Source organism: Arachis duranensis, chromosome 4, assembly GCF_000817695.3.
Source record: "Arachis duranensis cultivar V14167 chromosome 4, aradu.V14167.gnm2.J7QH, whole genome shotgun sequence".
Taxonomy (NCBI): domain Eukaryota; kingdom Viridiplantae; phylum Streptophyta; class Magnoliopsida; order Fabales; family Fabaceae; genus Arachis; species Arachis duranensis.
In genome coordinates this window covers 111,622,000-111,638,530 of record NC_029775.3, presented here as the reverse complement: position 1 = coordinate 111,638,530, position 16,531 = coordinate 111,622,000, and the positions used below count along the sequence as shown (strand labels likewise).

Below are 16,531 nucleotides of genomic sequence, written 5' to 3'. Positions count from 1 at the left end.
TATCCCATGCATGGTCCGAAAATAATGTTCTTTAATTTTCGTCTTATATATTAACTTATTCATTCATCACCAACTCACTATATATATAGTTTAATAGAAGCTTATGAACAAAAAAATTATTTAAAAAAAAAAAGAGTTCATTTTCCAGTTCTGGTTCTACCAAAATATATATTGTCAATTATTTCTGTTCTCTTTTATATGATATTATCACAATGCAGTTATCACAATGACCACATATAATAAGACAACATGATAGATATTTCTTATTGGTTGTTTCATTTGAAAAATGTCACAATCTATTCAAGCATATCATCGGATCATGCGAAGAATAGCAAATCCATCGACATAAAATTAACATATAATAATGGAGATCAGAAAAACAAAATTTATAACCCTCTATATGATTCATTCATGGGTTTAATTTGCCTATTTTTTTCCTTAAAAATAAATGTTAACATTATAAATTAAAATTTTTTTATTAAAAATATAAAAAGTTTTAAATTTTTAATATATTTATTAAAAAAATAACTACTAATTTAATACTTAAAATATTCAATAACTGATAAAAAATTTTTAAAAGATGTTATTAACAATTTTTTAAAAAAAATTAATTTTGATAAAAATAATAAGCCGTTAATTAAGTTAACTAAAGTTCGCGTCAAACGCTGACGTGGTACTTAACAATTATTAAGTTTGAAAACACCATAATTTTAGTTTTTTTTTTAATTCCCTTTGAATTCATTCATTTACATGCATTATCTAAAATTATAAATTTAAAAAAATCAGGGAGTAAAGAAGAAGATATTAAAGAAAGAAGAGAGATGGACCTGCGAAATAAAATTCTTCTCCCTCTCCAATTTGAGTTGTCTGTTCTTCTCATTATTCTTTGTCACTGCTGTTTCTGTCTTTTTTTTCTTTCTCTTTTTCTTCTTCTTTTGACCAACCTATATCTCTGTCTCGCTTTAATGACATCATCGTTGACGTCTCCATCTCCAGGATGGAACCTAACAGTACTGAATTTGAGAGTGAATCTGAGACAAAAGATGGAACCAAACCGCAGTAGCAATATAGCACTATCCTCGGTCGTTATCGTCTTCTCCTTTCTCTTTTTCTTTTTGTTTTTTTTTTCTCTTTTTTTTTGTGATTTTTTTATGGATATTATAATTTTGACGCTAATATTTAAATCAGAATTTTATTGTTGTGGTTTGATATTTAAACTTGAATTTGTTGTTGTAAGTGAAAGAGAAGGAGACGGATGACCGAGGAGATTTGAGGTGTGAGAAAATTAGAGACGAAGAAGATATGAGAGTTTTAGAAAAAAGGAGATTAGGATCTTTAAAAAATTAAAATTGGGATGTTTTTAAAATTATAAAAATTAAAAAATATGGGTAATTATGTAATTATAATAATTGTTAACTGTCATGTCAGCATTTAATGTTAACTTCAGTCAACTGAATTGACGGTTGGTCACTTTTGTCAAAAATAATTATTTTTTAGGAACTTTTTTTTATCGATAACATCTTTCAAAATTGTTTTTGTCAATATTTGAATCTTTCGAATACCAAATTGATAGTTACCTCTTTACAAAATTTAAAAAATTAAAATTTTTCACTAATAATAAACTTATTATGTTCGTTCACTACAAAAAAGTCCTCGAATACCGTCAGATTTACCAAAGAATTTTCTATAGATAAATCTGACGGTAACAAGTTTACCGACGAAACTAATGTAAAAGTATAAACCTCGCCAGAAAATACTTACCGTTTGATTTTTTTAATCCGATGCTAATTTTCGTCGGAATTAGCGGCAGAATATAAAAGGTCGGGGTAGGATGACAAAATACATAAATAGTTATCCGACAGTAACGTTGGCGCTATGTTGCACATACACATTCGCGCCAAATTCAATGGTAATTCCGACGGAATATTTTTTGGAGATTTTTTTTAAATCTATTGGTTGTTACCGCCGGTAAATTTCGACGGTAATGCTGACAGAAATAAATTTTTATTTTTCTAAAAAATAATTATTTTTCATCCATTTAAAGCATAACTTGATGAAAAACATAATTGAAACAACAGTGCTTTAAACCTGAAGTGAAATATCAAACAAACAACGTAAAAGTATGGAATGATATATGGTAATTGATATATCTGAAACAATGTTAATTACAATACGCTCTTCTCAATATTTGGTAAAGAATTATACATAGCATAGAACTATATTTACAGTAATCCTATTTAAATTCTCATTTTCTTCCTCTCATTAACCTTCCTCCTCTTTTAAGGTAGTTTTCTGATCATCGAATTCATCTTCCTCTTTTTCATCCACGTCGACCCCGTCTTTTTCTTCAAGATCGTCGTCCTATTGTGGTGGTGTGTCGTCCTGTAATCCAAGGTCAATGATATCATCATCCTTAACAGCAGAGCTAAGGGTAATCGGCTCACCGGTATCAATCACTATTTTCGAAGGGGTTGGGTCATCAATCTGATAAAATTTTTAATTCTCTGTCCTATCATCAGGCTCGATGTGACATCTTGCCTTAGTGTTAACCACAACCACCCAACTAGATTTGTATGAACCCGAATAAGACAGAAAGTACACTTGTTGTGTATTTTAAGGTAGAATAAAAGGATTGTAGTGCCTATATTTTCCGGTTACATTAACTTCAATGATATCATAGTCCTTCTGCTTTCGTATTTCTTGTCGTGAACTTGGATCATACCATTTATATTTAAACACACACACCTTGTACGTAGTGCGACAGAAATACTCTAACTCAGTTATGTTGTGCAACACACCAAACTAATCAAAGTGACCCTGCCTAAATTTCCATGAATCCAAACTCCGGTGTTATCAGTTTTCTTCCATATTGACCACTGCAAGGTATGTAACGATATCCATTACCAATGTACATCAGGTAGCTAGTGCCCTTATTTCTTGGGTTCCAACTAAGTGCAACTAATTCCGAATCTGTTGTGTCATGTAGCTGTATGCTGACATACTCTCTAAACCAACGTGAAAAATTGTTCAATGAGGTATCAGGATTCGCCTCTTAGAATAATCTATATGATAGAATAGGATAAAGAAAATTTGATTACATTAAGAAGTTAGAATGTTATTGATTGCATACGAGGACTTAATAAACTCACATAAGGTACAGTAAAATCTGGTCACATTTAAGCAACACATACAGATGTGCGGCATCGATTTTCTTCTACTTTAACCAATAGTCATTGCCCGTACCTATTGCAGCTCCTTCCAAGACAAAGATTGGGTATGTTGTTCCCCCGACAATAAAATTTATGTGCATGATATTGTCAAACATGTTTTTCTCAATGTGCATCACATCAAAACAGTTCCACATGCTGAACACATGCCCAACAAATGTGTCAACTGCCTCAAAAACTTTAGGTTTTAATCTCCCCTAGTCCACCGTTATCTCTATCATATATCCATAGACGATCACTTGGAATCATTTTGAATCACACACCCTAAAATTCGACGAACAATACAAAATTATTAAAATTTATTTTTACAAAATCTAGCATAGCATATCCTATAATTAGTATGTTCTGCAAACCAAACAAGTTTTAAAACAAATTGCACGAAATTTCGGCAGAACTTTTTCTTAACTCAGAGACATCTATCAAATAAATATAACAAATTTCACAAAAGAAACAACTGCAAGCATATATTAGAACAAACACAAATTCAATAACATATCAAATCCTAATTGTTCTAGTACGTAATCCCTTATAATTCCACAATTTTTCAGCAAATAAAGGTTACGAGAAGTCGCCTCTACGCAACCTTCTCCCACTTTCGTTCTAAAACTATATCCTGGGAAAAAAAAGTCAAACATAAAACTTAAACAATTGATTACTACAAGAAAAATCAATCATTCAGTTACACTTAAAAAGTGTAGGCAAAAATAAAAAGAAATGATGCATTAGGCTAAGGCTACGCTTTTTAGGTTTTGGAGACGCTCTAGTAGGGGATGCCTATACCAATGTTGCCTTTCTTAAAGGTTACGCTTTTCTGTATCAAAGGCTACACTTTTGATATTTGAGAATAGGGTGCGTTTTTCAAGTGATGCTCTTTAGGACCAAAGGCTACACTTTTTAACACTAATGATTACCAGAATTCAAAAGAATAGGCTACACTTTTCTTTGCTACGCATCACTTTAGAAACATAGCAACATTATATACTTATAGCTATTATATATAAGTGTAGCCTTACCATAATTTCGAGTATTTATACATCTCATACTAAATTAAGCATACCCATATCAAAATATGTATGAGACTACTTAGAATTTATTACTAATAAACTACGAAAATCTAAAATATTATATTCTACAAATGTATCATGTAATAAAAGTCATCCTTAATCAACTATACAGATGTTGAAACTGAAGGAGACAGATTTGATGCAGGAGTAACAGGAAGAGAAGTGCATCTTTTCCTAATTACAAACTGCATTACCCTATTTTAATCAATAATTTGATAATAAAGTACATAATAGAACCCTATACTCACAACAAAATCTGAGAAAACTAAAAACTACAAACTCCATTATTATAATTTAGTCAACAATTTGGTAAAATACCTAACAAAATCCTAAAATCACAAAAAAAAATCTAAAAATAGTAAAAAAAAATATAGCAAATTCTATTCACAAACTTCATTACATTAATTTAATCAATAATTTCATAAAATATTTGCTAAAAAAATCCTAAACTCACATAAATATCTTAACAAAATTAAAAAGCTATACCAAACTTACCTTTGATTGTGAGTGCAAGATGCTGGAGCAATGGTGGTACCAGTAGTGATGGCGACACTGACGGCAGTGACCACCAAGAACAGCAATGGCGTGCCCAGCCTCCCAACTGTGACTAACAGCTTCAGGGACGACAACATCCAACGACGGTGGCACCAGAGAGAGAGAGTGTGTGTGTGTGTGAACTCCGATAAGTGAGGGAGGAAGAGTTCGCGTTTGAATTTTATAACACGTTGCCGTCGGAGTACTGCAATCGTAAATTGGTGCAATGCAGCATTTCATTAAATCCATTTCGATGGTAAATTCGCCGATAATTGTAGCGAGAACAAAATCATATATTTCGCGCCACTAAACATAGTCGGAATTAGCATCGGAATGTGAAATCCAACAGCAAATATTTTCAAAAAATTTAAGCTACCTTAGATCCGACCCAAAATTTGCCAGTAAATTTAACGCTGAATCTGACAATACTCAACATTTTTCTTGTAGTAGTTGCTGTATATGTTAACTAAACTCTTGATTTAGTCATATCACCCAAATTCTTATAATGCCATTACATTGTTGCATGGGCTAAGATAAAAGATCACTAGCTTTTTCAATTTTAAATATGTTATAAAATCACTTACATTTTAAAAAAATTCTAATATCATATTTTAAAATTACAATTATTTTGAAAGGACAATGAGATCCTTAACAAAAAAAATACTCTTTTTAGCTTTTAACATTTATTTTTATAGGACTGATTAGCGCCTGTACCAAAAAAATAAAACATTGACTTTTTTTGGCATAGGGGCTAATCAGTCCCATAAAAATAAAAATCAAAGGCCAGGAAGAGTTTTTTTTTTTTGTTAAGAACTTTATTGTCTTTCGAGATAATTGTCAAGAGCCGTTTAGAATTTTTCTCTAATAAGAATAAAATTTTTTGACATACTTAGACATACCTAAATATCATGTATCAATGTATCCAATCTTATATTTTTTAACATATAATCTTGAAATTTATACTTTATATATATACCGTATTTCTATATTTTATAAAAATTTAAAACTTATGTATTCACTTATTTATATATGTCATGTCATATGCCGTATTCTATATCTATGTCACTGTCCATACATAATATGACAAAGAAAATTATCCCTCCTTAAATTTGTATGACCCTTGTTATTCATTCCAAAGGGAAAAATAAATACAAAAATGGCAATAATCCAATAAATATATACCCATATTTTCTCAAAGTTAGTAGTTCTCAAAATTCATAGCATCTTTGATATATATTTGTCACGACTAAAAGTGAGGATATATATAATGAAATACTATCTTCCTTCTTCAATCACTAATTAAGTAATGATTTCCTATTAGATGAATAAAGAAGAATAGAATTAGGCCAAAAAGGACTAGGAAATTAGTGAGTAAATGTATGTATACATCATATACTTTTTTTTTCAACCTTGGCTATGACTCAGAAGTTCTAATAAACTATTCTTCATGCATTCATTCATTCATTCATGCAATAATGTGAATGGTGGAGCCCCATGGCAGAGACCCCTTGATGCTGCAAGAGTGGGTATTGCAGTTGGAACCCAATTGTTGGAACCACCACCATGATGATGATGATGATCATATGGGCTACCCTTAACTACTACAGCTCCATTATTGTTATGATCCATTGTTGATGATTGTTGCTGATAATACAGATGCCTTCCATGTGTCTGATTATATGCCTCACTGCCAAAAACACTTTCATAGCCAAGTCCCTTGATTTCATTGTTATCATTGCCAATAACAGCACCCATTTGAAACACATAACCGTTGACATCACCACCACCACCACCCCCACCACCCCCACCATAAACCACAGAACTTGATCCAGAGCTGTTATTGTTATCCATGGAAGCAGAATGATCCAATGTCATGATACCATGCTGAAAGAAATTGTGGGTACTACCCCCTAGTTGCAAAGGATGAATTTCTTGATGAAAATTGTGAGACACATTGTTTTGATCAGAAGAATCTTGCTCTTGCTTGCACCAGAACCTTTGTGATGATGATGATGAAGATCCATAGTTAGCAGGGTAGTGTTGGAATGCAAGGGAAGCAGGCCAACCACCATGATGGGTGGCAGCCGCCGCAGTTACAAAGTTGTTGATTCCATCAGTTAGAGAATGAGAATTGATGTTGTTGCTGTGATCTTCTTGGTGTTGTCTTTGGTGAACACTATTGTCTACATTAATTAGGTCTCCATTGTCCATGTCCTTCAACCTCTTGGCGGCGCCACCAATGGGCAAGGTGCTGCTCTCTAGTATGCTCTTCACATCGTATCTGTTCATGTCAAAGTTTGTAACTGCATTCAAACCTCGGAACTTTATGGCTGCTATGTCATATGCTTCTGCTGCCTCTTCCTGAGTGCCTGCAAAAAACCAACATGTTAAGAGAATTGAAGTAACATAAGACATATCACAAATTAAGTATCTACGTTTGATATAAGTAGAAATGATTATAGAAATATTCTAAAGTTAATTGGAACATCTGTCCCAAGAATAAAACAAACACTAGAATTTTTATATGTATGTAAATCTTCTAGAATGAATGAATCAAAGAAAAAAATTTAGCTTGTATAGAAAAGAAGTCATTAGAAAAAGTATAAGTAATTAATTTTTATTTAGAAAATACTAAATTTTATATTTTTAAAATTTTCATTCTTTTAAAAATTCATAATTTAAAATAAACATTTTTTTAAAAAGATTAATATTTACTAAAAATATTAACTACCTAATATTATTTAAAATATTAGTCACAAGTTTTATTTTAACCATCAATTATTGCTTTCATTGATTGTATATATAGGTGTACCTAATGAGTCATGATATTTTAAGAGGTGATATAATTCAACGCAATTGAAAGTGAGACACATAGAATTAGTATAATCATGCATGGTTCTTTTTTTTGTTTTAGTTACTTGGAGGTTTCTTTGCCCATAATTAAAAAATATGGTTGGCATGTGCTAGTGAATTATCATACATGCATAGAATAGAGAATTAAAGTGGAATAGAATAGCTAGATGCCTAAATTCACTTACTAAAAGTTCCTAGATAAAGATCTTTGTTGCCTGCAACTCTTCCAATCCGAGCTTGCCATCTACCATGCTGATGATGCCTACATTCATTATTTTAAAATATAATAATGAATTCTCTACTAATAACACTGTAATATTTGGATAAGAGCAAGCCTTAACACAGTTTGGGACAGGCAAAAAAGAATACCATTAATTCTTTATATTTTAATACTTCACATATCAATTAAGTTCACTACATTATACATTATTGCATAGATATATTTTAGATTCCAATAATCAAATGTACCTTGTTACTCCACGATAAATGGATGCACCACGAGAAAATCCACTACTCTTCCTACAGTACAAAATATTATTTATATATAATTTATTATTCATATTTTTGAATAAAATTAATCAATAACAATGAGGATATATACAATTACAAATACACATACCTTCTCAATGACGCAACGTACTCTTGTCTTGTCATGTGCTTCATTTCTTCTAATTCTTTTTCATATTGACTAATCTGAAGTCATTATCAAAATTATATTCCAACAAAAATAAAATATAAGAAATATATAAATTATATTGCTACATAAACAAAATTGTTGTACTTTTATATATTTACTTTCTTAACAAATATTTGATAATTAAATGAATAGTGTAAAATGAATATTCGTTTTCCTTAATTACCAATTAATAAGCACATCAATTATATATACTGTAACATAGTTAGCTTGATAAGACAAATAATCTAAATTAGTTTCTTCTATGAGCAAACAAAACCCATCAAAAGAGGAAACTTTTTTCCATATTGCACATTGACACAAATATATACAATGTTCCCTATATCTGCTAGTAGTGGATAATAGCTTATATGTTCACAACATTGTTGCATGTTAATCTCAATGCCAATAATGTTTGTTGCCTATAGAGCTTTATTCAACACAAACCCTTAATTGAGGGTAATACTATACAAGGCAGTTAAGAAGAGAATTAACATAAAAAAGTGTGCAAATGAAAATTAAAATTACCGGAAAATTTGTTGTTGTTGTGGTTCCCCAGTATTTTAGGGCTGCTAAATCATAGGCTCTAGCTGCTTTTTCCTCTTTATCATAACCTCCTGCAAATAAGCATCAACAAATTAAAATTTTACTCAAAAAGAAAAAANNNTGAAGATCATACACCATTGGAATGAAGAGGGTAATATGCAAAGATGAAGAACACACAAGTTAATATAATATTTCATAAAAGAATAAATAAATGTTTTATTTTTTTAAAAGGACAAAGAGCACAAACTAAATAAATAAAAATATTGACAAGGGTCCATGAAGAGATTTGGGAAAATGAAATTAGCGACATAATTAAAAATAAAAATAAAAATAAAAAAAAGAGAAAGGAATGGTGGGTGATGGTAGCTGATGATGTTACATACCTTGCCTCCCTTTGCGAGTCTGTCCCTCTCTTCTACAACTATTATCCCACAAATGAGCTTCATATCTCCCTGTCCACCTATGCCTATTTAATTTATTTTTATCAAAAAATCAAAACCCTAATCTCACAATAATAACAATAATGTTAATTAGAAGAAAAAGAAAGACCTTGTTACACCACGGTAAATGGAAGTTCTTTGTCCAAAAGTGTCAATGGATTTTTTGGTCACATTGTTATTCTCAACAATGCTTCCATTTTCAACTGCTCCCGTTGATGAAGACCCTCCTGCTACTACTACTATCTGTTTGTTGTTGTTGTTGCTGTTTATTTCCGACGAAGAATAACTGTCTCCGCCGCCTCCTCCGGCACCGGCACCGGCAACACTAACATTATTATTATTAGTAGGTGGTAATAGCGGGAGAGATTGTGAGCCAGTACTCATAGAAAGCGACAAGGTTTGAGTTGTTGGTGCAGTAGTATTATTTGAAGATGCAATCATGGTTTCTTTGTTTTCTGATGAGTGATGATGATGAAGTGGTTGGTTCCTTAGCCATGTTTTTATCATTGACAACCCTATTGAGTTTGTGCTTCCACCGCCGCCGCCGGCGGAGCCTTCTCCTCCTCCTGCTGTAACTTCCGGGTGAGAGCAGTTTTGGAAGAGGTAGTCTCCTGATGAGTTGGCACCGTAATCGTGATGATGATCGGCGAAGGAGTGTCCACCGAGGAAGTTCTCGAGCTTGGGTTGTTGGTGATGGTGGTGGTGGTTGTTGTCGACATTGTTATTGTTGTTGCATGAAGTTTCTAATAGCAGGTTTTGGTTGATGTAGTTATTCTCCTTCCAATCTATGATGATAAAGGAAAATTAAAAAAAAAAAGAAAAAAAGAAATTTGTAATAATAATAGAGAAATTAAACGAGAAAAGAAATTGTCAAACCTTGATGAGTAGAAAGATGATGATGATTGTTGAAGGGTTCTTGATAGATGGGAAAAGGAGGGAGGTTGAGAGTAGTAGCGGCATGAGTGGAAGGAGTGAGATCGAAGCAGTTTCCATCATCAGCAGCAGTTACATCATCTTGTGCAGTGGGATTGAATAGCCCAAAACGAGTTTGATGATGATGATGAGTAGTAGTAGTGTGTTCTTGAGGGGAGAGAGAGAAACCCAGCAAGTTCATTGAAGCCATAGAAGAAGAAGAAGAAGAAGAAGAAAGGTTAGATTGCTATTCGTGAAGAAGAAGAAGAAGAAGAAGAGAATGCAGAAAATGAGAAGAGTTGAGATGAAACAGCATTTATACACTTAATATTCTTTGTTCCCCCTTCTCTATATATGAATATAGTCATAGAGTCATAGATACTTTCATATTAATTAATATTATTGATAAATGCAACAACAAAAATTAATTTTTATACAAGAAATTCATTGTAAACTATTTTTCAATTTTTCTATTTACAATGTTATCTAAATATAAAAATATGATTGGATAAAGTTGTAAAATTTTTCACACTATTAATATATTAAAATTAAGTTTATAAAAAAAATAATTTATCAATAATACAAAAATTTTAAATAGAGCAATTTTGTCATTTGATAATATCTTCCTTTATTATAATATGATATTTTTGAATTACAGACTCGTAAATAATTTGTTTTTATAAAAAATTAATAACTAAAAATTATTAAATAATTTAATAAATTTAATTAGATTGACATTTAATAATTTTTAATTATGGATTTCATACTCTAAATGCCTAAATTTTTGTTATTTTTTTAAATATTTTTGTACTTGTATTTCATGTTTTTGATGTGCTAGGTGCAGGTACATGATTTATTAATGAATATTATAGTAATGAATATGGGGCTCTTCTCATTCTAGGGCACACTATTGGGATCTTTTCAAATCACATACACACACCAAAATCAATGAAAAGAAGAAGGATTGATGATAATGATGATGACCATTTCGTAATTAATGCTCAACTGATGGAGTTCAAACACGCTTTCTACTCTGATCTTTTCATCAAAATTACAATTAATCTTTTCAACTTAAATTTACACTTTAGTTTTCATCCAACAATGTCAACAACAACAACAAAAATCTTATCTTATTAGATAAAATCCATCGGTTACATAAATTAAATAATATTATTAAATTCTATTATATATTATATTTATAGAAAAATTATTTATATGTAAATCTTATTTAATCATTTTATAAATAATTTTTAAAATTTTTTGTGCCATTCACCTTTTATTTATCTTTTATTCTATCCATTTTTTTTACCGAGAGTTTATTAATAATTATTTCATTAAACTATATTTGATACTATAAAAAATTTTTTCGTTAAAGTACTTTAAGGGTATTTATTAATAATTCAAAAGTAATTAATTTGAGTCTTACTAACAAATAAAAAATTTGAATAGGAAAGGCATATTACTTATAAATTTTTTAAATTGTTTCTGCATTGGAAAAACAAATATATCTATCACTTTCATCTTCTTAGTCAATGCTCTTAATCAAGATAGTTTAATCTAAACTCAATTATCTTTACAACAGAAAAATAAGCTTATTTAAAAAAAATGACAATAAATATTTGAATTCCATAAACACTTTCTAGCTACTTTTGAATTTTAATAAGTGTTAGGGCACTTGATCATCTACAAAACAAAATCTAATATAAATAATTTCAATGAAAGCATTTATAGTCTTATTTATCCAATGTAAATAATGTTTCAAAATCATTTCAAAAGAACACAAACGCATCCAAAATTTAAACGGTGAACAAAAATATTATTTGTATATTAAAATTAGTTAATATATTTTTGTATAAATATATATATAGTTTAATTTATTTTTAATATGTATTTATATTTTAATATATATTTTATATTAGTAACGAATTTTGATGACTGATTTTAATATACACGTAGCATTATTCTATTTTAAAAGAATAATACTAAAAAATCAAGATTATAATGGTCAATTTCAATTAATATCATAACAGATTATTAAATAACAAATTTATTATAAAATTTATTAAAGATGAACTTTTTTTAGTATAAATGTCAAATATTTTTTTAAATTAAATTTTGGATATTATTGTTTTTAAAAATTTTAAATATAATTTTTTTGTGTTAAATATTGACTATACAATATTATCGACGCAATATTTACTCTTAAAACTTTTTATTTTAAAATTCTACTTAAAACCAAATCCACGGTTTTTTTTAGGGGAATAAAAAGTGTATTCGTCTAAAGTTCAGTTTAGTAAACAATTTAATTAAAAAATTTTTGAAAAAAGAGTTTAAACAATAAATATTTACATTAAAAATAATTTGTAAATAAGTTATTTTATATTTAATTTTTTAATTTTAAAAGTATTTTTTTAAATGATAAAAAGATTTATTTTAAAAAAGTTATTTTTTTTAATTTTTTATAAGTATTTAAATAATTTTTAAAAAAAATTACAATTTAAATTTAAAAATTATGCTAAATATTAATATTATATCTTTTTAAAAGTTAAAAATTTTAAAAAAATTCTTATAGACTATAAAAACTGGCCAAAGTTATAACTTTTAAGTAAACGTGTGTATATGTCATGAGTCATATCTCTCTCAAGTATATGCTTTTGTTTTTCCTTAATTTTTCCTGAAATAAATCCTCTAATTATATTCTATTCTATTCACACATCAAATACATCATTCACTTTTTCTTAAAAGAAAGTGAAAAGTTACAAAATTATTCTTCAATTCCCATAAAAATGAGTGAGCTTTATTTATATATATCCAAGTTTTTTGTGCATATCCAAAAAAAGCCACAACAACAAACCAATCAGTTGATATATTTCGATAGACATTTGAAACTATATTATTTATATAATTTTTGCTTACAAAGATAATCTGATCTCTACTATATATTTTAATTAATTTGTATGCATAAAATACGTGCGAGTTCTAAGTATATTCTAGTATTTCTCAAACGGTATTTTTGTACAGACACTGATCTAATTATTGTGCATGTGCATGATATCTACGGTATGTGCCAGTTGTGTGCAGAATCTAATCCTATTAAAAACAAAAAATAAAAAACAATGCATAACAATATTCTTGTAAGAAATATAAATAAATATCACATTATTAGAAAACCATGAAAGTGACCGATTTACTTAGCACCCTGAAGCATGAAACATTATTGAAATCTTATATTATGATCTTATAAACCAGACAAGTAGCTAGTTATTATCCACTAGTTTAATCTGTCGGTAATACTAATATAATCCTTTTATTTTTATTTATTTTGAGATGAATTAAATCAATAGAGTAACATACTGTTTTTGTTTTTAATGTTTAGAATAAATTTTAAAGTTATCTCTAATATTTAAATCGTCTTATTTAAGTCCCCTAATATTTTAAAATTGACTCAATATTATACTGTCGTTAGAGATCTGTAACAGAATTAACGACAAGATAAAATTGAGACGATTTTGAAACGTTAGAAACTTAAATAGGACGAAAACGATACATATAGAAATAAATTTTAATTTTATCCTTCAAAATAATATCAATTTTTACGTACATAGTTATTCAATTATTTTTAGTCACATCTTAGTAAATTATACTTAATCACATTATTTTTTATTCTAAATCAAATTTATTTTTTATATTTTTTTCTTAAAGATTTTTATTCTAATAAAATGTTTGTAGAATGACTAGTACATAAATTTATGAAAAAAAATGATACATATACAATAAAATAATATAATTCCAGTCATTCTACAAATATTTCATGATGAATAAAAATTTTTAAGAATAAAATTATAAAAAATAAATCTTAAAAATAAAAATAATATGATTAAGTATAATTTACTTAGATGTGATTAAAAAATAATTGAATAACTATGTATTATAAAAGATTGATATTATTAAAAGATAAAATTAAAATTTATTTTTATGTATCGTTTTTATCTCCAACATTTTCATTCTATTTAAGTCCTTAACATTTTAAAATTATCCCAATTTTATTCTGCCATTAATTCTGTTAACAGATTTTTAACGACATAACAACATCAAATCAATTTTAAAACGTTAAATAATTTAAATATTAAAAATAATTTTAAAACTAATTCCAAATATTAAAAACAAAAACGATACTTTACTCTCAGCGAATATAACTACAGTGAACTACACTGCTTACTTCATCTCTTTCCTTTCCAATATCATGAACAAGCCAAGAATATTTACCAGTTATTCTTATAGGGTAATTCATGCATCCAGACCTATCTACTTAAATAATGTTAAAATTTGGACTTCAAATCCCTGAATTATACTTTATACTTTTGTTAATCGTCACATTAAATAATTACCACATGCTGCAAAATCGTTTATAGCAAAATATTTTTATATCATATATTGGTAGAATAATGTTTTTATAATATATTTTCTTTTAGGCGCATTTTTTTACTAATAATCATTGTTATTTTTCACCTTTTAATTTTATTAAATGCCTTTTCAATACAAGATTTCAAGTTATCAAATAATTATTATTTAACAAAAATATTATTTATATATTAAAATTAAAAATTATTAAAATTAATTATTATATATTTATATATAAATATATATAATTTAATTTAATTTTAGTGTACACTAACATGCTCGCGGTTTAAATATGGGTATACATTATTTTATTGGTGTTTTCTTGGCTGTAAACACCTGTAGTAGGGTGAAGATTGAAAATAATAATATATATAATTTTGCTGACAGATTTATATAGCGTGACAAAAAATACACACGCAGCCCCTCTCCTGAGCCATTTACAATTGAAGCCCACTTGGACATTAGTCACCTCATGTCAGATGCTATTATCACAACTCCGATAAATATAACCCTCTCTCTTCGCTTTTCCATTATATAGTTACTGTGAGATATTATTAATAGTAAAATTTGTATTTTATTTAATAGATATAAAAATGTAAATTAATATAATATCTGATGAATGCTTTGTATGTTGAAATTTTCGCTGCTTTCTCACATTACATGTATGATGTATACATAGTTACATACTTTGAGAGACAGATTCTTAAGTGTTATGATAATAATGGATCTGCTCCCATCCCCCGCTACAAACGGGAGTGTCTCTTTCTTTTTGGAACTTTTCTTGCATGTTATGGGAACACAGTAAGCTAAGTAAGATACTCTCTCTCTCCCTACAAATTAAAAATAATAATAATAAATTGTTAGACAATTATTTAGTTGAATAAATTAAAAGTTTTGTTTGGTTTGTACTGTTTTATCAAATTTTTAGTTAGATCTTTATATATATATTTTTAAATTAGATTTTTATATTATTTTTAATTTTATAATTAGATATTTTATATCAAAATCTGCTAAAAGTAATAGAATATTTATTCAAAAATATATGAAATTAAAGATTTAGTTAGTTTTTTAATTATAAATACTTTTAATTTGTAAAAAAAATATTCAGTTAATTTTAATATTATTTATACTAGAAAGGACCTAATTACAAAATTAAAAATAGTATAAAAATTTAATTAAAAAAAAACATAAAGACCTAATTAAAAATTTGACAAAACTATATGAATTAATAGAGTAATTAAACATAAATTAAACTATCTAATAACTTTTATCTACTATATTTTCATATATCTTATGAAATAAAAATATTAATTTATGAATTTATAACACATATTTTAACTCATAATTTTTACTTTATATAAAAAAATTATAAAAATTAATTTTTAGTTAGTCAATATTAGTTAGTTTTATTATTTAAATTTAAAATAAATAAAATAATTTTTAAAAAATTGACTTGTATTGACAAAAAAAAAAAATTGGTAAATATAGACAAGCAAATGAATAAGATGTTATATTTTGCACAGCCGCAAACCAATGCAAATAATTATTCATGTATGACAGCATACTTTGTTTTCTTCTTTGCTTCAAAATGGTTTCGTCTTCAAAGCTTAGGAATAATACTGTGTACACCTATACATATGATTGCTTTTCTATGAAACATAAAGCTAAGGAATAGATAGTAGAAGCTCAAATAAAAAAAAAAGAAATAAAAATATAGAGCATAATTATTGTAAATATAGAAATTCGAGATATGCATATATATTATAGGAGGAGGAGTACTAGTAGTGTGGATTTTTCACGTTGCACCCCTATGAGAGGACAACCACCCTTGTCTTGCGGGTTATATTATTTCATTCTCAAAAAAAAAAAAAACCCCTTAAA

At 28.0% G+C, this 16,531-nt stretch overlaps 1 protein-coding gene across 1 annotated transcript; it reads right to left on the bottom strand.

Moving 5' to 3' along the window:
- Positions 1–6,135: 6,135 nt before the first annotated feature.
- Positions 6,136–10,473, bottom strand: LOC107485904 (AP2-like ethylene-responsive transcription factor BBM1). The gene is made up of 9 exons (XM_021141022.2): positions 10,214–10,473; positions 9,655–10,122; positions 9,447–9,570; positions 9,281–9,363; positions 8,880–8,977; positions 8,298–8,371; positions 8,147–8,197; positions 7,864–7,940; positions 6,136–7,194 (listed from the first exon to the last, which is right to left on the bottom strand). The coding sequence occupies exons 1-9, from the start codon at positions 10,458–10,460 to the stop codon at positions 6,287–6,289; spliced, it is 2,130 nt and encodes a 709-aa protein (XP_020996681.1). The 5' UTR covers positions 10,461–10,473; the 3' UTR covers positions 6,136–6,286.
- Between the last annotated feature and the right edge of the window lie 6,058 nt (positions 10,474–16,531).

Bases quoted from the DNA above. Each gene is read 5' to 3' on its own strand.
- LOC107485904 (XM_021141022.2), bottom strand. From the start codon at position 10,460: ATGGCTTCAATGAACTTGCTGGGTTTCTCTCTCTCCCCTCAAGAACAC. The intron at 8,198-8,297 runs GTATGTGTATTT...TTTGTACTGTAG, and splicing joins TACGTTGCGTCATTGAGAAG to GAAGAGTAGTGGATTTTCTC. The intron at 7,941-8,146 runs GTACATTTGATT...TAATGAATGTAG, and splicing joins ATTTATCGTGGAGTAACAAG to GCATCATCAGCATGGTAGAT.